This window comes from Parastagonospora nodorum (assembly GCF_000146915.1).
Source record: "Parastagonospora nodorum SN15 chromosome Unknown scaffold_6, whole genome shotgun sequence".
In the NCBI taxonomy this organism is placed as follows: Eukaryota; Fungi; Ascomycota; class Dothideomycetes; order Pleosporales; family Phaeosphaeriaceae; genus Parastagonospora; species Parastagonospora nodorum.
In genome coordinates, this window is record NW_001884554.1 from 545,776 (window position 1) to 566,877 (window position 21,102).

At 46.1% G+C, this 21,102-nt stretch overlaps 8 protein-coding genes across 8 annotated transcripts; 5 read left to right on the forward strand and 3 right to left on the reverse strand.

The window, feature by feature from the left end:
• Positions 1-658: 658 nt before the first annotated feature.
• SNOG_04345 (hypothetical protein) lies at positions 659-1,948 on the forward strand (the record flags this gene model as incomplete). The annotated part of the gene is made up of 2 exons (XM_001794712.1): positions 659-711; positions 778-1,948. 2 exons carry the CDS (start codon positions 659-661, stop codon positions 1,946-1,948), a joined length of 1,224 nt encoding a protein of 407 aa, XP_001794764.1.
• Positions 1,949-2,881: 933 nt separating this feature from the next.
• Positions 2,882-3,598, forward strand: SNOG_20041 (hypothetical protein). Its single transcript, XM_001794713.1, has 2 exons — positions 2,882-2,953; positions 3,000-3,598. Exons 1-2 carry the CDS (start codon positions 2,934-2,936, stop codon positions 3,295-3,297), a joined length of 318 nt encoding a protein of 105 aa, XP_001794765.1. The 5' UTR covers positions 2,882-2,933; the 3' UTR covers positions 3,298-3,598.
• A 579-nt stretch (positions 3,599-4,177) lies between these two features.
• On the reverse strand, positions 4,178-5,360 carry SNOG_04346 (hypothetical protein; the record flags this gene model as incomplete). Its single annotated transcript, XM_001794714.1, has 2 exons — positions 4,178-4,974; positions 5,024-5,360. 2 exons carry the CDS (start codon positions 5,358-5,360, stop codon positions 4,178-4,180), a joined length of 1,134 nt encoding a protein of 377 aa, XP_001794766.1.
• Positions 5,361-5,823: 463 nt separating this feature from the next.
• On the forward strand, positions 5,824-7,090 carry SNOG_04347 (hypothetical protein; the record flags this gene model as incomplete). The annotated part of the gene is made up of 2 exons (XM_001794715.1): positions 5,824-6,097; positions 6,297-7,090. The coding sequence occupies 2 exons, from the start codon at positions 5,824-5,826 to the stop codon at positions 7,088-7,090; spliced, it is 1,068 nt and encodes a 355-aa protein (XP_001794767.1).
• A 130-nt stretch (positions 7,091-7,220) lies between these two features.
• On the reverse strand, positions 7,221-8,245 carry SNOG_04348 (hypothetical protein). The gene is made up of 2 exons (XM_001794716.1): positions 7,739-8,245; positions 7,221-7,685 (listed from the first exon to the last, which is right to left on the reverse strand). The coding sequence occupies exons 1-2, from the start codon at positions 8,132-8,134 to the stop codon at positions 7,419-7,421; spliced, it is 663 nt and encodes a 220-aa protein (XP_001794768.1). The 5' UTR covers positions 8,135-8,245; the 3' UTR covers positions 7,221-7,418.
• Positions 8,246-8,614: 369 nt separating this feature from the next.
• Positions 8,615-12,298, forward strand: SNOG_04350 (hypothetical protein; the record flags this gene model as incomplete). The annotated part of the gene is made up of 5 exons (XM_001794717.1): positions 8,615-8,823; positions 8,871-10,335; positions 10,384-10,495; positions 10,672-10,829; positions 11,189-12,298. The coding sequence occupies 5 exons, from the start codon at positions 8,615-8,617 to the stop codon at positions 12,296-12,298; spliced, it is 3,054 nt and encodes a 1,017-aa protein (XP_001794769.1).
• A 987-nt stretch (positions 12,299-13,285) lies between these two features.
• Positions 13,286-13,608, reverse strand: SNOG_04351 (hypothetical protein; the record flags this gene model as incomplete). The annotated part of the gene is made up of 3 exons (XM_001794718.1): positions 13,286-13,455; positions 13,510-13,568; positions 13,598-13,608. The coding sequence occupies 3 exons, from the start codon at positions 13,606-13,608 to the stop codon at positions 13,286-13,288; spliced, it is 240 nt and encodes a 79-aa protein (XP_001794770.1).
• Positions 13,609-14,164: 556 nt separating this feature from the next.
• On the forward strand, positions 14,165-14,479 carry SNOG_04352 (hypothetical protein; the record flags this gene model as incomplete). Its single annotated transcript, XM_001794719.1, has 2 exons — positions 14,165-14,404; positions 14,435-14,479. 2 exons carry the CDS (start codon positions 14,165-14,167, stop codon positions 14,477-14,479), a joined length of 285 nt encoding a protein of 94 aa, XP_001794771.1.
• Positions 14,480-21,102: the final 6,623 nt, after the last annotated feature.

Sequence of the window (21,102 nt, forward strand, 5' to 3'; positions counted from 1 at the left end):
GCGCGATAGAGAGTATTTCAAACGACGCAGTGGCTCTCGAGAGATGCTGGAGGAAAGTTGAGCTAGCGAAGATTTTGCGCATTGCGGGCTTTGCGAGCGCGTGGCTATAATATCGCACGCCCTTCGAAGGGATGAAGTGACGTTCAGGGTAAATGCGTCTGATTGGCCATCAAATAGATCGCGAATGTCGGTCGATGTCTTCCGCGGCTCCGATCGATGACGTTCCAGTTGTCAGCATCCCAAACGCGCTCCACACCCGTTTGCTATGGCCATTATTTCTTTGATGACGAGTGCTAGTGCGCATGGGTGTTACGCGACTTTTGCACGCGGTGGCTCTTGTTCCGTCTTTCTCCAATACTTGACCGCGATATCTCGCATATCATAAGAATGTCGCGCGGTGAAAGAGCACCGTTGTTGCAGGAGCGCCTTAGTGAAGAAGGAGAATCTCGGGAAGTACGTATATTGAAAATGCAACATGCTGTGTACTACGACGGGGAGCGAGCAGCTCATCCCACAATCTGAAGCTATACATAGTATCGACAGACTTCGATTGCGACAGCAACACCGTGTGCATAGCTTCAGAGGTAGTTACCCGATTTGCATCTAACATATAACAGATCCTTCGCCTTGAAGACTTCCCAGAGGAGAACCCAAGAACATGGGCAAAATGGAGGAAGATGGCGAACGTGGGCGTGATCGCGTTGATGTCAAGTAAGACTAAACTCGGCTACGTGTACACGGAAAACACTGCTAACACGCAGTGCCTCCAGTCGTTAGTCCACTCGTCAGCTCTATGTTCACACCCGGTATCGACGAAATCGCAAAGGACCTGAACTGCTCCACCACCGCAGTCATTGGCACAACGACCGGCTTCGTGGTTATGCTAGGCATCGGGCCACTTCTACTGGCTCCGTTGAGCGAAACATTTGGACGGCGTGTCGTCTATCTGACTTGCTTTTCAATCTTCACGCTCCTCCAAATACCAACCGCACTTGCGCCGAATATCGCCTTCCTTATAACGGTCCGAAGTGTTGCAGGCTTCTTTGGGAGTGTTGGCATCGCGAACGGTGGAGGCACAATCAGTGATATGTTTGTGCCTAGCGAAAGAGCCGGTGTTTTTGGGTGGTATCTTTTGGGACCATTACTAGGACCAACACTTGGACCCTTGTTTGGAGGGATCATCGTCCAAAGACTCGGTTGGCGGTGGGTTTTCTGGGTCATGACTATCGTGTGCTTCGTCAACACTTTGGCCGGATACTTCTTCCTACGCGAGAGCTATGCCCCCGAGATTCTGAAGCGAAAGAAGGCGAAATATGAGGAGGAAGCTTCCGACATGGAGGGAACGAAATACTCGTACGAAGGCGAAGATGAGCGCCCATTTAAGCAAAGAATCGCGCAATCTTTAACACGCCCGCCGAAGATCTTCGCCCAACCTATCGTGGCAACAATGGCCGTCTACCAAGCACTCATTTTTGGCACAACGTACAGCATATATACCAACATGCAGCCAATTTACCAAGACCTATACGGCTTCGACACCGAAAAGGTTGGACTCTTATACCTTGGACCTGGTCTCGGCTTCTTGTTTGCCGTTTGGTTCCTCGTTCCTCGTATCGATACCGTCTACAAGAGCCTCACAGCCAAGAACAACGGCAAAGCCAAGCCAGAATTCCGACTTCCGCTTGCCAACATTGGGGCAGTATTCATCCCAGTATCGTTGTTCTGGTTTGCATGGACAGTCGAAAAGCACGCGCACTGGTTCGCTTCGATATCAGGCACGTTCTTCTATGGCATTGGACAAGTTATGATACTGAACTGCACGCAAAATTACTTCATTGATAGTTTTGAACAATATGCAGCAAGCGCTATCGCCGCGGGCGCAGTCTTCAGAAGCTTGGTCGGTGGTATCATCCCGCTTGGTGCGCCAGCACTGGTTCCGAAAAGCTAGGTTATGGGCTGGGGGCATCCAGTGTCTTTGCTTTTGTGAGCTTTATTACTTGGCGCCTGCGCCCACTGGATGTTCTACATCTTTCGGTGAGAGGATACGCGAGCCGCTTTTAAGGTCAAACCTGTAAATTAGAACGGGCTAGTGGGTGGGATTCAATGTGCGGCGCCGTTAATCTCGCCGACAGGTGATAGTCTATCCAATAACCTGAAGGTATACACAGGGCTTTTTCGATGGTTTCAGAGCGCAACGACACGGTGGGTAGCTTCAGGGTATGAGTTCATCTACAAGATCCTGTCTACTTTAACTTATAGTTGACGAACATCATACATTGAGCTCATCTCCTAGGTCCCGCAATGAAGTTGAGGTGAAGTAGTGTTACGATCGCCGTTGCCTAGGAACCCACTGTTGACATGTAAATACATCGTCCTCAACCCCGCTTTTTCGTACCACAACATTTGCATTCTGAAACTTGAAGGATCGTGGGGGTGGAGTCGTTACATGATGTCATGCCTGGTGTGAGGAGGGTGCATATACGTTTAACAGAGTGTTTGATTGTACAGTCTGGGATGACCGGAGGAGGAGGAAGAGCAGATGATGCAGATGAGAGACGATCACGAAACTGGTTGCGAGGTAGCAGTGTGAGGAAAGGTCGAAGTGCCGGTCTCTGGATGAGCCGAGTGAGTGAATCAATCGGAGTGGACATATAACTTGAAAACCGACAATTTTGCACGGCCTTTTAATGGATGGTTTAGTTTATCCTTATGCTCATTTACGTAATCACTACTCAGGCTGTGTTTGTACTTTGGCAGGAACGCTTTCCATGCCCCACACCTTCACCCTTCCATACCTACCAACTCCCCTCCAGCTAGACAACGATAACCCGCACACACGATACCAATCTACTGTTAAATTCAAGAGTATAGAGTATATTGATGTGCCCTAAGACCACCAAGCAGACCTATATAGAAAAGTCCGCAGGTTGTTCATGATAGCCGACGGTCTGATGTAAGACTCCAGTCCATCGCACCACGACAATTCTAATAGCGAACAGTGACACGCGTAACGCCCGCGTCTCACCGCTCCTCCTCCTACCCTCTGAGCTGCGCAACCAAATCTACAACTACGTTCTGGCCTCCGACAGCATCAAGATCGTCACTCCAAGAGCGACAAAGCGGAGCGGATATTCCATAGTCGAAAAGGCGACCAACGTAATAATCGGCATATCCCGCGTATGCCAGCAAATCACGATCGAAACGATTTGCATGCCATGCGCCACTGACACAGTCCACTTCGCTAGCATACACGTCTGCGAACAAAACACTTCCGCGCTCCGTGCCTCGCAACGTTAACGCTGTGGCACCTGTGTCGCACCAGTAGGACCGAACCTTCTTACCAACGTCTTAGGAATGACGTTGAGGCCTCACTTGTCCTCATATGCCCCTATGATCCTGAGGACAGGATGGCTGAGCTTTATGTTCAAGAAAAAAAAAGAGACGTGTTCCATAAGGACCTTGAATTATTGATAGGAGAGCGTGAAGGGGAAAGGACAAGTTGAAGATCTATAGGACGAGGAAGTATGTTACATGGCATGGACCAGCTGAATCGCTGAGATGGCAAGATACCTACAATATATTGCTTACTCACTGATTGAACTATTCTCTCGACCATGCGCGACTCTCAAACACTTCCTGAAGCCAACTGCCACCCATACGTGTTATAAAAGTCCATGAAAACCATGTCTTAACTTTGACGTCACTGTCCACGAGCTACCACAACCCACTCCCTGCGGAGCTGCGGAATCACATGTAAACCCATGCCTTCAGCTTCAAATATAAAAATTGATGATGGTGAATAAGACGCAAGTCTAGAAATACCATGATGCTCCTCTACTAGGCTGTGATGTTATCCACGAGATTTGGCTGTATTCGCACAGTCCGCTCGGAGAAGCTCGTCGGTCGAGGTAGTAAAGGTACACAAAAAGGGCACATGTTCTTAGTACTACCCTGTATATCTTGATAGTTTTTGGATTTGATCATTGGAGCACGGGGACAAAACTCACAAGCGGGTTCTACTATGATAAAATTGGGTATACGCTCATAATGCTCTGTGCTCCTCTTTGGCCAGTTCCAGTGACGCCATCCTATGCTGCTCAGACGAAAAAAACGTAGATCGATCCAATCTACTCGCGCCCGCTATGCTAATATCGTACACTCATGCCCCTTCCACAGCCTATGGCCCACCTCTGGGTCTCTGACTATGATCCACGAGATTATAAATTCCAGTCTTGATGCTAACATAACGCCCTTGCTTGGGGTCGTACCACGCCGCGACATTCAGAGTTATGCGCGCCTTTTCGCCATAGATGTCGATGAGACCCATGACTAGGAAACTGCCGCGGGGCGGCGGCTGCCTGTATGGCTTGGAAGACTTCTTGACTTCCTGCTGGAACTTGGTGAGGTCGAGGGTGAAGTTTTTGGGATCGGGGAGATTGAGGCCGAGCTCCTTGGCCTGTTGGGAGCTCAGAGACGAGGCTGGGTCGGCTGCATCGGTACTGTTGACTGCTGGGGCTGCTGGAGGACTTGAGGCTGCTGGCGTTGCAGATACGCCTGTAGTTTCGGGCTTCTTTTCGCCTCTTGCGACGAACTTTGCGACCTCGTCTTGTATTGAGCCTGGTACAGGGGTGGGTCTAGGCTTGGGGTTCTGCTCTAGTCCCACAGATAGCTTGAAGCTCTTCCATGATAGAAGCGCCTTCTGCTTTAAGTCCGCGTAGAGTGCGTTCGAGACTACGCTTGGGAAGAGTAATTTGTTCAAGCGCTGGTGGTGCAAGTCTTCGACTGGGTGAGTCGCTTTCCGCCACTCCAGGTCTCCGGTCAAAGCAAGGCCAGGCTGTTCGTATCTGGGCGGAGGGCCATCGGGAAACTTCAGTTCAATCCATGCTTTTCCTTTGCTGGTATCGATCTTGCCGAGACGTGACGTCCAGCCGGTGTTCTTCTCAGCCATGTTGCGCATCATGAATATCAGTTCGTCTGTCAAGATGTTAGTCTCTACCCCGTAATCGGAACATGGCAAACGTACTGCGTATCTTCTCGACCCTGGGTCGGTCCGTGGCTAGTTTCTTAAACTCCTGCCATTCTGGATCTGACCCCTTGTAGAAGGTTCTGGGACTCGGTCGCGAGAAACCGGTGGGAAGGAACAGTAGAATGTCTTCGGTATCGTCGTCATCCTCCTCCTCCTCTGTTGCGCCACCTATCGCACCTGGACTTGCCGGGTCCTGTCCCTTTGCGTCCGCCTTTTCTACCTCGACTTCAACGCTGATGTACCGCGAGAGGCCCCAAAAGGCGGCTGCGACGGCGATTGTGCCGACTAGACGACTGTAGAAATCAGCCGGTGTCTTGGAGCTGGTGTGGCGCATACTCACGAATTACTGACGACGGGTCTCGAGATGCGGACGCGGTGTACAGTTACAGACTCGTGACCGTCACGTGCTGCAGATTGCGCTATACGCGAGTACGGGACTCTGTTGTAGAGAGAGAAGGTCCTCCGCAGCACTTGAGCTCTTAACATGGCGGATGCGGGGAGTAGAGGGAATGGATGTTATGACGGGGTGGCGGTGAGTGTGGGCGACATGAAGGCGTCGTGTGGATATGGCAGCAGCAATGTTTGCTGCGAATCAATGTTCGTGGGCGCAAGACGCTGGCTCGACTGCCGTGGGACTAGAGCTGCAATGTCGCGCTGGGCGGCGCGGTGGGTGAAGGACTGCCGCGGCGGAAGTGCGGCAAATCCCGTTGCAGTCGCAGCTTCCCTCAACACTGACGTTGGCCATCATCGCCGCAGCTCCCAGCACCCGCACCCCCATCCATCTCCGCCGCGCCACCATGAAGCTGTCCTGGGGCCTTTTCTTCTCATCGCTGTACTGCACAGCTTCTGCAGCAAGCCCCGCCGTCAGCCCGGAGACCGCGCGCCTGATCATCGCCCAGAGGCTGGGCCTATCGCGATTCCACTCGATCGAACACGCAGACGCCGAGGCCATTCGACACATCAACGCGTACGGGGGGCGGCAGCAGAAGCTGTTTGGAGGAGACGATGCAGACCAATCAAAGGCGCATCTGCTGATGTGGATAGAGGATGAATTGCTGGAGGATGCTTCAGGTACGCCTCCGTTGCCTTGATGCCGAATGTACTAACAGATAGCTCTAGTCATCGTCGGTGATGGCCACGGCGTGCAGGCCTTCACAATCTCGAGTGCTCCCGCGAAAGTAGAGAACGACCGCCTCCTGGAGGACTTTATCAGACAGGCGGCAGCACTACCTGAACCTTCGGACCCCAAGAAGCAGACATACAAGGCCAGGCATGGAGATGGAGCACTTGTTCCCAGCCATGCTCCCAGCATCACACAAGGACAAGCATCTTCAGACCATCAATGAATATTTGAAGGTCTTCCGCGTCGACAAGAGCGACAACTACACTCCCTCCGAGCTGGCGCATTTCCGCAGGGGAATGCTCGAGAACTTGTCGAAGCCTGGAATGGTAGTGACCGTTGTCACCCTGCCCGCTTCTTCAAAGCAGACTAAGCGCACCGCCAACCCCTGGGGAACATACGCGGTCCCCTTGGCCAACGGAGCACGTCGCGAGAACCCCGAGGCCTTCATGTCTCTTGGTTCCGAGCCGTCTTCCTCGCCAGTACCTCCCGTCTCCGACCTGGAAGACTTCCCCGTCATCGCCAGCCAAGCCAGCAACTACACCGGGCCCGTTCGCGGCATACTCCCCAGCTGCTTCAACAGCAAGTCTGCCTGCGAGAAGCGAACGCACGGTTGCAGCGGCCATGGAGAGTGCAAGCTTCTGCACAAGGGCAAGGGATCTGGAAAGGACAGGCAGACTCTTGACTGCTATGGCTGCGCCTGCGTCGAGACTGTTGAGCACGAAGGCGAGGACAAGGGCATGGAGTCGAAGCGGAAGGTCACCTACTGGGGCGGCCCAGCTTGCCAGAAGAAGGACATTTCGGTCCAGTTCTGGTTGTTCGTTCTTGTTGGCGTGACACTCGCTTTCCTGGTCTCGTCTGCCATCGGTATGCTCTACTCCATGGGCAGCGAGGAGCTCCCAAGCGTTATTGGTGCTGGTGTCAGCGGGCCAGTGAGGAAGTAAGTGGCCACATTTTAGAATCAGGCGAAGGATGTGTATATGTGGTGTAAGACAAAGCAGTCATGCGAGTAGAGCGAGTATTGTACTATCACCTGGTTTGAACAGATGCGCATGGGATCTTTGGCGTTTAGTAGCATTTCAATTGATATACGAGTAAATTCTGAATCTTAAACATGCGACTGAATCGCCCCATACCACCTGCCTGTCTGATCGGCCAACACCTGAGCGCCGGCAAATGCAATATCAACGCCCTTCTGACTACCCCTATACGCTCTCAATCGCGCACACACTTGCGTCCAGACTTCACACGTCGCGCCGAAAGGGAAGCATTCTACTTCTTCCCCTGCTTGCCAACGCTTCCCGTCGGGCCACCTGCCTGCACCAGCACAGCCTCGTCCTCGCTGCTCTTGACCTTCTCCTCATCCAGCTCCTTCATAAAGTCCGACTGAATCGTAGCCTTGCGTGCGTCCCACCACGCCTTCTCTTCATCCGTCTTGCTGAAGATCTCGCTGAGGCGCTCGCGGATGTGTGTGTTTTGCGCCATCTCAGATGCAGATTGGAAGATTGTCTGGCCCCAGTTGGGCGCGAATGCGTTGGCCTGGAACTCAGTTAGTCACACAGTTCTGCAGTAAAAAAACAGGAAGAATGCACCTCTTGAACAACATCCCTCAATTCCTCCTCCATCTCCTTCTCCGCGCGCTGAAACCTCTGCCATAAATCCTCGCCCACACTGCCCCTCTGCAGCAACACCTGCAGCGCCTGCTTCTCGTTCCTGATCTTCACAATGCGGTGGATGTCCTCGGTCGCGCGGCGCAACAGCGCGGCTTTCAGGATGTTGTCCGGTACCTTGGGGTCTTCTTGGTGCAGCAGCGAGAGGTAGATGTTGCGTTGCAGGTGCGCGGGGAACCAGGGCTCGAGGGCGGCGGCGCTGGCCATTTGCCGCTTGCGGTACAGGTTGGAGAAGACGGAGAGGGAGCCGATTAGGATGACGATGTAGGCTATGGGCACGGCGAGCATTACCCAGTCGACGAGGTCGAAGGGCCACATTTTGGCAGGTTGGGGGTGGTGGTGCTACCGTGTGGAGAGGTGGTGGACTCTTGTCTTTTTCTTCAAGTCGTCTTCTGTCGTGGACTATGCGACGACAAAAACTCCAGGTGCAGAAGGAAAGTGGTCACGGTATGTGAAGTGAATCACGGCTGCGCAACTGTAGTCTGTATGCCCAATACTGGCCAGATATTCGGTAATGGACCGGAGCTTTCGCGCTACTGACGCATCCCTGCTCGCGCGTCATTCTGCCGCCTTCGACCGCCGACTGGTCGCCTATGTAATCGTTCACCACCACCCTACATCTGCCTGCACCTTCTAGTTCCGCCTCACCTGCACTACTGCACAGTAGCTGTAGACATATTGCAGCTTCCCCTCAGCACCACAGCAGAGGCAATAGGGAAGATATTCTCATTACAAACTTACCCACCGCAGCTCTGTGTACCTTCCACATCAAACATACCCACCACGCGCTAAACCACGATGATACTCCGGTTTGTCAGTAAGGAGGGACAGTTCCGCCTCACTGTCCAGCCCGATTCGACGTTCCCAGAGCTACTTGCCCAGATCGCGGAGAAGCTGCCAAAGAGTGTGGACCTTCAGAGCGTCACAGTTAGCAACCGCCCCCAGGGAGGTGATGCGAGGAAGATATCAGAGCTGAAGGGCGTCTCCTTCAAGCAAGTTGGGCTATCGTACGGTTACACTCCAGCTTGATCTCATTATTGCTAACACCTCCTAGACACGGCGCACAGCTCTTTCTCGGGTTCGAAGATCAGTCGACCGCATCGAACGGCCATGCAACTGCCCCCACCGGCGCCAATCGCCTAAATGGCAAAGTCGTCGAAGCCTCCGATATGCCCTCCGTGCCCCTCGGTTCGCCCACACAAGTCATCAAGAATCCCTGGGAGGTAGTCAGGCAGTCGCCGCTCGACGATAAGCTGGACAGACAAGATGGCAAGATCCACAGGAAGCGAGATGCAAGGATGTGCACGCATGGTCCCAAAGGCATGTGCGACTACTGTATGCCACTGGAGCCATACGCAGCAGCGTACCTGGCCGAGAAGAAGATCAAGCACCTGTCGTTCCACTCATACCTTCGAAAAGTCAACTCTGCAAAGAACCGACCGGAGCTCGGAAGCTCGTACATCCCACCGCTCACCGAACCGTACTACCGCGTACGCCCAGACTGTCCGTCCGGCCACAAGCCATTCCCGGCGGGTATCTGCACAAAATGTCAGCCCGGTGCCATCTCGCTGAAGCCTCAAGAGTACCGCATGGTGGATCACGTCGAGTTTGCTTCGATCCAGGTTGTCGACGATTTGATTAACTTTTGGAGAAACACGGGATGTCAGAGGTTAGGGTTCTTGTACGGCAGGTATGAGGAGTACACCGAGGTACCTCTAGGCACGAAGGCCGTCGTGGAGACCATCTATGAGCCGCCGCAGGTCAACGAGCTGGACGGCATCTCATTAGGCGATTGGGACAACGAGAAGGAGATTGATGAGATTGCTGCACAGTGCGGGCTTCAGCGGGTTGGTGTTATTTTCACAGACCTGCTGGATGCGGACAAGGGCGATGGCTCTGTCATCTGCAAACGACACATCGACTCGTACTATCTGTCGTCTCTGGAGATTGCGTTCGCCGCCAGGTATCAAGCCAAGTACCCTCGACCTACCAAGTGGAGCGAGACTGGCAAATTCGGGTCCAATTTTGTCACCTGCGTAATCAGTGGTGACGACCAGGGACAGATTGGTATCTCCTCATACCAAGCTTCGAACGATGCCGTGGAGATGGTGCGAGCCGACATCATCGAGCCCTCAGCTGAGCCTTCAGTTATGCTGGTCCAGTCAGAAGACGACAACGAGGCTCTCAACCGAGCAAGGTACATTCCCGAGGTCTTTTACAGGAGAATAAACGAACACGGTGCGAACGTTCAGGAGAACGCAAAGCCTGACTTCCCAGTGGAGTATCTGTTCGTCACCCTTACTCATGGTTTCCCGACACAGCCAAACCCGCTCTTCACCGGTGGCAAGTTCCCGATCGAGAACCGTGAGATTATGGGCGAGATGCCCGACGTGTCAGCTCTGGGCAAGTCACTCAACGCGAAGGCAAATGGTCTCGCACTCAACACTACAAGCGGCCTCAACGCCATCTCTAACTTCCACATGCTGTGCTTCATCCACAATCTCGGTATCCTCTCGAAGGTATGTATAAATTTCAAAGCAAATTTCCGCCACTAACACTCTCGGCAGGACGAAGAGTCACTCCTCTTCAAGGTCGCTTCAACGCATGATACGTCAGAGGGCTCGGCACTCCAGCACACTGGAGGATGGGCGACCCTTCTAACAATCCTCAAAGAAAGTGGTGAGCGCCCCCCTAAACGTTCTTATGCATCCCCATCATTTTCCGCAACCGGCAGGGGGGCTGCTCACCCAGGCGAGAAAAATCGCCTGATGCGACAGCCCTCCCATGGTTCAGACTCCGATTCAGTACAGTTGGCTAAAAGGCTCAAGGGGGCTAGCTTAAAGGGAAAGGAGTAGAATTCCTGCAGCTATGCTTTGCCGTAGGTTCCACGACTATCGAGCGACACCGGATGAGACACGATGGTGATGGAGCAGAGGATGCATTAAGGATTTGCGATGCTGTTAAAGGTGCAGCCATGCTGGGACTCCGGCAACCGAAATGCGAGCCTTTGAGCGTGCGTAGTACTCGATAAATGCAGAATATCCCATGACAACTTTTTGATGCAGTGCGGACTTGTGTCGACGTGATTGGCTGGTGGCCTGTGCGCTCATGTGAGATCGCGTCGCGTCCGCGTTCCACTTTAACTTCATCGTGATCCCCGCAACCTTGGACTCCACCTCGACAAGACACAACCATGGCCGACTTCTTTAATCTCAAGGCACGGCAACAAGCCGCTGCACAAGCAAGCTCATCAAAGACTCCCACGAGCAAGCAAGAATCGAATCGTCTGCAACCATGGGTTGAGAAATAGTATAGCTGCACTGTATGAAAACATACAGCATGAGCTAACATGAATATGACAGCCGCCCCAAGACACTATCAGAAGTCACAGCCCAAGACAACACCATCCAAATCCTCTCACGAACCCTCCAATCCTCCAATCTCCCGCATATGCTCTTCTACGGCCCCCCAGGCACCGGCAAAACCTCGACCATCCTCGCCCTCGCAAAACAGCTCTACGGGCCCGAACTCATGAAGTCGCGCGTCCTCGAGCTCAACGCCTCCGACGAGCGCGGCATCAGCATTGTCCGACAAAAGGTGAAGGACTTTGCGCGCCAACAACTCAGCGTCGCGCCGACCTACAACGTCATGACCGAAGACAAAGACGGCGGCGAGGCAAAGATGGTGCGCTACCGGGACAAATACTCATGTCCGCCATTCAAGATTATTGTGTTGGATGAGGCAGACAGCATGACACAAGACGCACAATCCGCCCTCCGCCGCACCATGGAAACCTACAGCCGCATGACGCGCTTCTGTCTTGTGTGCAACTACGTCACGCGCATCATCGACCCGCTCGCCTCGCGCTGCAGTAAATTCCGCTTCAAGAGCCTCGACCAGGGGAATGCCGTGCGACGTGTAGATGATATCGCAAAGCTGGAGGACGTGAAGCTCGACGCCGGGGTCAGCGAGGAACTAGTCCGTGTCGCGGATGGGGATTTAAGGAAAGCGATTACCTTCTTACAATCTGCGGCACGGCTGGTGGGCGCGACGCAGACAGCAGGCAGGAAGAAGAAAGTCGTCGTGGACGACGAGGATGAAATGGACATTGACCCCCCCTCCGCGCCTTCAAAAACCACAATCTCCCTCGAGCAAATCGCCGAAATCGCAGGCGTCATTCCCGCACCCACACTCGCCTCCTTCTCGGATGCGCTGTTCCCCAAATCCGCGGCGAAAAGTATACGGTATAATGAGATCGCAAAGGTCGTGGAGAATATGATTGCCGAGGGGTGGAGTGCGAGTCAGACGGTCAGTCAGTTGTATGAGCAGGTCATGTTTGATGAGAGGGTGGAGGATATTAAGAAGGTGAGGTTGGCGGGGGTTTTTAGTGAGACGGATAAGAGGCTGGTGGATGGTGGGGATGAGCATCTTGCTGTGCTGGATTTGGGCGTCAGGGTCGCGGGTGTGCTGTGTATGGGATGAGGGAATTGGTGGGGTTCATAGAGGGGGATGGAGATGTACGCGGCGCTTTTATAGCATGGAGAAATAACGACGGGTTATGTGTATATCGTCAGGCAGTGTGGTATTGTGAGTATGTAGAGATTAGGCTTTCATGTGAGCGCGTTATACCACCATGGACATGTCTCCTATTCGCATAATAGTAGACTGGACTATCAGAAAAAGCTCGCGTACACGGTCATGTCGACGTCAGAGTACAGCTGCTTGTGGCCCTTCAAGAAACACTGGAAGCACATGCTCTAGAACCGCAGATGATTCTCTGCTGCCATGTTGCTGAGAGGGTGTGTAGCTGGATTATCTTATGTGAGCATGTTGATTCATGATAGCTACGTCTCTATCCGCATCAGAGCGGACTTGACTGCCGGACCTTCCCAGGCCGTCGAGCCCTCCCAGACTGTCTCTCAGGCATGATGAGCCACTTCATACCTTTTCCATAGAAGAACTTCACTTCCACCTCCCTTCCCAAAGCCTCCACAATACCATCCTTATACCATGCCACCTCCTCTGCAGTACACACCCGCTTACGCGGCCGTGAATCCCCATCGTCGGACCAAACCTCCACCACCACAACATCAGTCAAAACTGCCATCCCCCTTCGAAGCAGTATCCTCTGCCAGCCACAGTTGGGCCGGCAATCGCCTCTCACAGCCAGTGTGCGTATGCACGAAACGCGCTCCTCCGCATCCGCCCAGTATTCAAAGCATTCGTAATCGAACCTACATGTATTGATTGAGAACGGCAGGGTGTCTGGCGGCAGATCTGGAGTAGCGCCAAGTTGTGTGACGGCTGTGAGTGGTTGTTGGAGTCGTTCAGCTTGGCATGAGATTTGGCTGGGGATGGGCGTTATCACACCCGCCCTGGACGAGAGATATTAGATAGTGTCTCCGTGTCACGCTACATAAAGGAGAACGTGTGCCGTTCTCGTCCTATGTCCAGCGTCAGCCTGCACTATTAGGCACACGCGACCCAGTTGCCTCGTTTACGCATTTCAGCCTCTTGCCAATGGAGCTCCAGATTCACGTCCTTTCCTCCTGTTCTCCTTGCATGCTCTTCCAGATGATGCGGGTGTCGTCCCCTCTCCGCTTTGAGGCATCCAGGCTGTTTTGGGCCCATCCAGAGGCCTATTTCGAGGTTTCAGGTGCCTGGCTCATTGCTGGTGCTTACTCAGGGCATACCTTTATCGACCTCTCTTTCCTCCGCTATGTTGAGAATGTCCTTGTAGAATGCGACGCCGCTACGGAGAGGCAGATTGGCCCTGTGCACGATGGAGTCATGGTTATCCGGCAGGATCGAATCACTGCTTTCTGGGACAGCCTACTCAAGAGATGTCCTAACGCTAAGCAGGTCATTATAAATTCTTGCTGGGCGCCTCGTTCGCCAGATACGGAGACACGACCTGTGCCACGTATATGGGATATGCTAGTTCGACGCGCGCCCTTACAAATAAACACATTTGCATTTATTGCAGAAAAAGTAACCAAGAACTCAACTGCTCGTCCTAGCCACTTACTGTCACCTACACAAGAATGGCAAAGGTCACTCTATCAGCCGCTGGCATGCGGGTCTTGGAGACACGTCCAATCCGGGAGGTCGTGGAAAACTAATCTCCCACCGACAAAGCCGTTCAGCGGCCCAGTAGGACAATATATGGCATTGCAGCACAAGAACAACGTGGTCCAGCAACAACAAGACGGGTTCTGGTTGCTTATGATAGAAGCCCTAGATCGGCACTATTACGGTAAGGGAGAGAATAAGCATTTTTCGTGCCCATCAGTGAACTGTAACGCATACTTTAAGCAGGCTGGGCAGTGGTCTGTTCACGCGGCGGAAATGCATTACGACGATTGGATTGCCGTCAATCGCTTTGGCATCTTGCCTGTGGAGATGAAGAGGGAATTTGAGCAGCATGAGAGAGCCTTGCAGGAGCAATCTACTCAAACAATCCAATCTGCGAGACGTATTCAGGACAGTTGGAACAGTCAAGATGCAACAAGGCAGAAGGAAATAGAGCGTCGTTGGATTGCTCAGCTCGAGAACGATAGCACATGGGACACGGGCACTACGCCAAGGGTGAGTAGACTGTGGATAGATTCTGTGCAGCAGATGAGTGAGGCAAAGGCACAGATGGAGCGGGAGCATTCCTGACGGCAAGACTGAGACTCGGTACGCTAACGTGCCCGTGCGCGTGATGCACAGATTCGCGTGATGCACGCAGAATACTATTTCTGAGATTGCAAAAATAAAGCTATAACAACGCGTATAATAGCTATTATAATAAGATTTCTTAGTAGTTTAGTAAATAAGACCTTATAATTATTTTATACTATCTAAATTTACTTAGAAGCTTAACGTTGCAGCTATATAATATTACTTAAAGTAGTAGAGAAGATAAAGTAAGTAGAACTTAAATACTACTTATAGTATCTCTAATGCATTTCTAACGCTTCTTCTTAGAGAAAACTACTTATAAGGCTTTACGCTTACTCCTTTAAGATAATTATATAGCTTTCTTAGCATCTTATTAGTATTTCTGTTGAATGGGCTATCTATCGCGCATCGCGTATAGGTAGCAGGTTCTGTACGATCGTACGGTAACTGAGTATTGGGTATTAATTGCTTGTTGTACGATCTATGAGGCAGGCCCCCTATATAGAGTTGCTACTTCTTACCGGCCCGAATCACGTGACTACGTTCAGGCCATCCCTTCGTGCGAGAGATGCTCACAACAGTGGATATTATCAACAGATCTATTAATATTAAACTTTTTAGCATATTCTTTATACGTAAAATATTCTCCTAGTTCTTGCAAATTAATTGCTTTAATTGCAGCTTAAATTAGGTCTATATTAGTAGAGTTATCGCGTGTTAAGATATATAAGTTATGACGTGTTTTGGTGTTCTGCGTGCATCACGCGAATCTGTGCATCACGCGCACGGGCACGTTAGCGCCTGGATAGAATTAAGTAAAAAGATAACATGGAGCTCGATCTGTGTTATCTCTGCCTTACTGCGAATAGTTCTCTATTCTTTTCGTTTTGCCAGTGCTGTAGGGCTGGAAATCGCATCAATGCCAAGCGTGTTTCATCCCACGGTGCAGTATTACTGCAGCTTCGTGCATATGCTGGAACTTAGCAGGGGTATGCGAGAAAGAAAAAATGCGTAGATCTGACTCGCTGTTATGTAGTCTTTGCGGAGCTGATTCGGACGGGTTGTTTTCGGGACACAGTGTCAATGTTCCGTCGTATGCACCTCATTGCGGCGGTAGTGGTTTACATACCTAGGTAGCGGTCGTCGGCGGACATGGTGACAATGACGCGTCCAGTAGGCTGTAACTTTGATTAAAGGATACTGAGTTGATTGGCTGGGCAGGCGGAGTCCGTAAGCCATTCACATTTTCTTTATTTAGGCGTCGTGGGGTCTTGGAGTGCTTAAGTCCCGAGGTTGTCCCGCAAACGAAAGTGTTTACAACCTCAGAAGTTCAGGTGGTGGCAGGTCATCTGACCATGCCTGTGCCCAGACATAGCATGCCCTAACGCTAATAGGCAACGTATATTTTCTTCTCTAAGATACCCTATATAAAAACCTTCTTAGCATAATTAGCGCGCACAGTATATATTTAAAGAGTTAAGAATTAATTCTTAATTAATTTATAGTTCATTTACAATTAATTTAATAACTTAAATTTAGAAGCTACTCTACTATAGCTAACTCTTCTCTCTTCTTTCTAATTATTAGTACTAACGTTCTAATCATTAATATAGATTTTTTTAATCTAGACTTTAATAAGACTAAAGGTTTTAAGCAGCTTAAAGACCCTATAATAGAGGCACTAGAGGAGGTTAAAGAGATAATAAGTACTTTAAATTAATTAATAATTAATTTATAGCTAATTAGTCTAGAAACGTTATATAATAACGTCTGGCAATAGGAATAACAACGCTCTCTAGGCTAACTACCTTAAATTCCTAGCTGTAATCTCTGCCTACTCTCGCTCTAGCATTAATAGCTATGCATCTATTATCTAACTAAATAGCTTAGCTATGCAGCATCTAGGATAGAAGATACAATTAGAGCGTACTAAAAGTATAAGTATTCGCGCGAATTAATTATTAATTAATTATTAATTAATTTTCTACTAGTTCTAGTACTGCAAGGCTATTAAGATAAAAAAGAAGACTACCTTCTATCTACTATTAAATACCTAGGCCTATTGCTAGGTTCTGCACTGCACAGAAGTTCAGACCTATAAATTTATTAATAATAAATTGCAGATTTATTCCTATGCTAAGATTAATAATAACCTCTATAATAAAATCTGCTAATACAAGAGCACTATTACTTAGCTTAAGCTTAATCTATTAAAGCGTAAGGCTAAGAACTTCTTTAATGCACTTATAAGGCGCTTTATTACTAGATATTATAATGCGCTAACTAAAGCATGCTACTTTAAGCTTACTATATTAAAGAGGACAGTAAGTTACCTAAATTAATTATTAATTAATTGCTAATTAATTTAGCTGCTAACTAGTACTCTATGCTAGCTTATAATATATAATGCCTAGATATCTAGAACTAAACACTAGGTTTAAAATATCCTAAAGAATGCAGATCTTAAGTACTTACGCGCTCTAATTAGTAGCACTGCTAAGCCTCCTTAAGAGCGCTATATAATAGTTAAGCTACTAGTCTATCGCACCTCTAAGTATAGTAAGTTAATTAATAAATTTATTACTAATTAATTCTAAGTTTATTTAGGCATAAACTATATCTAAGGCTAAAGCTAAATAGTTAAGCAGAAATGTAATATTATATTTAATATTATTATCCTAGTAAATACTATACGTATTCTATATATTATAGTTATCTTAACTAAGATGCATACTTATATCCTACTCTTACTATAAAAGATTAACAGAGATAAGATAGACATAATTATTAGCGTTCTTTAGCCTATATTAAGTCCTGCAATTACTAGAAATACATTTTAGCGCAATTAATTACTAATTAATTACTAAATTATTATAGCTTCCTTTCTATTCTCCTTTCTCTTCTAAGCATACCTTGCACAGCGTAGCTATTAGTCTATAGAATAACTAAGCACTACGCTTACTAATAAAGACTAGCTTATGCGTCTTATTTACTATAAGAAGCTTCTAAAGTTTCTATATAGTAGTAGCTTTAAGAGTATATTATTTAAATAAAGAACTAACTACTAGGATAAAGAATATATAAGCATACGTACTAAATAAATTAGCAATAAATTCTAAATTATTTTAGGCCTATATCTAACGCGTGCTCCCTGCAATTAATAGAGATATTATTATTTATATATTTAAAGATTAAGCAAAGCTGCTTATAAAGCAGAACACGTTCTAAGTTAACATGTTATTTAAGAGGTTTAGAGATAGCTAGTCTAAGATTCTCTTTGCTTTATTTCTTAAGAATTATAGAAAGAGTATAAATTTATTTCTAATTTATTGCAAAGTAATCTTACTAGAATATAGTTTTTATATATAGTCGTATTATTACTAATATCTAGACCTTAGCTATATATAAGAAAGCATTTATAGCCTACTTTAAGGTTATTAAAGAGCTCTTAAGGCAGAAGTTCTAATAGCTGCATATCTACTATAATAGCTGTGTAGAAATCACTATTAATATAGATATAAAACAGATAGCTAGTTCGTAAATTAATTATTAATTAATTTATAATTAACTAATATTTATAGGCTTTAGGCAATACCTCTCTGCTATTAACCTAAACTATATAGAGTAGCATAAATAGCTTATAAGCTATATACGCTTCTATAAGATTTACTTTCTTTATAGTATTAATAAAGTTATACCTTATATACCTTATATAGAAGACTCTAAGTAGAGACGTATACGTACTCTCTTAACTACTAAGAGCGCTATAGAGTATATAGAATTATATAATCTTCTAATATATAAGTATTAGCAATTAATTTAGAATAAGTTCTAAATTAATTTAGTTACAGCATTAAGTAATGCTATAGAAGAGTAGGCAAGGCATAAGCAGAACTATGTTATTATAGCTAGCTTAAATGTTTACTATAGTTGCATAGGCTAAGCTATATAGAATACTCTTATCTCTTACTCTAATGCTGTTAAATAAGCAGCGTTAAAGAGGTACTACACTAGGCAACGCTATATACTTCTTATAGAGTTAAAGATATATATAGCATCTAAATTTATTATTAATTAATTAATAATTAATTAACATTAGAGAGCAGAGGAATGCATATAGATAAGCAGGATATTTAGAAGTAGAAGGCTTATAACTAAGCTAGTATACGCTATAACTTACGCAAGCTACTTAAGTTAAGAGATAGGTATCTTAAGAATATAAGTAGAGAGCTAAGCAGTAAGTTTTGCTTAAATAAGTTATTAATAAATTTTAACTTTATTTAAGAGCGTTGTAAGAGTAGAGCTACTTAGGAGATTATTAAGATATTAGATAATAAGAAAGATATGCTTAAAAGCCTAGAGAACTTTAGTTTAAGTAGAGCAAAGTGCTTACGCTCTTGCATAAAGATAAGTAAAGCTAAAAAAGTAGCGTGCATAAGATTATACTAGTTATTGCCTCTTAGAAGCTTACCTATATGCAGGTTCTCTCTACTAGCAAGATACTATTTAGACCTAAATTAATTACTAATTAATTGCTAACTAATTGTAGCTTAGTACTTAATATAGTTAACCTTAAGCGCTAATAATTTAATGCAGAGCGTAAAAGAACTATTCTTAATAGAGAGAAACGTTAGTTTAGAATTATAGAGAAAGAAGCAGAGTTAGCACTTTATACGTATAAGTTAATTATATAATAAGAGCAAGAGAGGCTATAGATAAGTAGAAGAGTTAAAAGCAGTTTACATTTAATCCTAATTAGAGAAAGGCATAGATCTGCAAGCAACTAACTATTAATTAATTGCAAATTAATTATTTAGCAGATTAGATATGCAGTAACCTATAATAGTCTAGTAGTATAAAGAGTTTTTAACGCTAAATTAAAGCTATCTACTTTTCTCTTATCTCTATTCTCTACCTCTATACCTAATCTAAACTATAATAATAGCAAATAACTAGTTGCGTAATAGTGTAAGTATCACTAAAGCTAAATTAATTATTAATTAATTCTAAAATAGTTTAGCTAATCTACTAGCAATATACTGCACTAGCTACTTCTCTGCTTAAGTTAACACTATTTATAGCTATAGATAATCAGAAGCACTATCTTCTTACTGCTAGTAAGCTCTTCTATTAAGCTCTAGTTAAAGGTAGCAATATAATATATTATATAAGTAATATTTTGCTTTAAACGCATAGTCTTAAATTAATTCTTAATTAATTTAGAAAAAGTTCTCCTTACGTAATGCTCTTAGTAATTATATGCGTATATATTATCTTTCTTTCTCTCTAGCAGTTACACCTAGTAGGCTAATATCTATAAAGCAAATAGCAGAAGAACTTATATTTATTTAGGCTAAAATAGAACGCTATTACTCTCTAGAAAGAGAAGCTAATTAAGAGCAAACTCTCTACGTCGCAGAATTAGTTATAAATAAATCCTTAATTTGTTCCTCTTCTAGTTTAGCATAATAGAGTATGCTAGCATATAGAACACAGCTAGAAGCTGTTAAGCTAGAGATATTAGTCTCTATAGATAAAGCTAATTATTAGATAGAGGAAGAGTAAGGTAAAGAGAGCATAGTATCTGCTAATAATTAGTTACTAATTAATTCTAAACTACTCTTACTACTACTATAGCAGATACCTATCTATAAAGAAACAAATAAAGAAAAGCAGCAGAAGAGAGAGCAAATTAATATATATAAGTCTTACTAAGCTCTTATTGCATATAGCTATTATAGTCCTTATTAGAATTGCAGAAAGAAGTAAGTAAAGAGGTATTTACTTAAGAGGCTATATTTAAATAAGTAGCTTTTTATATTAGGCAATTTATAGTTATGTAAGAATCTACTTTAATTACTCTACATAATGCCTAAAGGCTTAAATGCATTAGAAATTAATTGCTAATTAATTCTACTAACAGCAGCGAACTTAGAAGTTGCTAAAGCGAAAGAGGTAAGTAGAGAATAAGCCTAAGCTAGAAGAACTGTAGAGAGATATCTAGTCTAACTCTAAATTATATAAGAACTTAGATAAGAGCTCTAGCTAGTTATAAATTAGCATAAATTAATTATTAATTAATTATTAGTTAATTTAACATACTAAGCTGCTGCTAACCTTAGAGCTAGGAGGTTCAACACTCTTAGCGTTAAAGCTTAGTGCAGAAAGAGAGAGAAAGCTATAGCTAGCAACCTAATCTTCCTTAAGCTCTTTATTATCCTAGTTATATATTAGCAAGAATAAATTATAAATAAATTCTAAATTCATTTAACTTACAGAGTTAGAGTCTAATAAAGAAGAAAGGAGGAGGCTATTACTAGGCTACTTATCATTCTTATTACTATCAAGATCATTATCCTAGTTATATATTAGCAAGAATAAATTGTGAATTAATTTTAAATTCATTCTACTTACGCTGCTGAAATTAAAGAAGAGGTCCTTATTATTATCTCTAAGGCTATTATCTCTAAGGCTACTACCCCTAAGACTACTATTATCCTAATTACTCTTATCCTTATCCTAGCTATATATTAGTTTAAATAAATTATAAATAAATTGCAAATTAATTCTACTTATAGAGCTTAATAATAAGTCTAATAAAGAAGAGTTAGACTTATTAG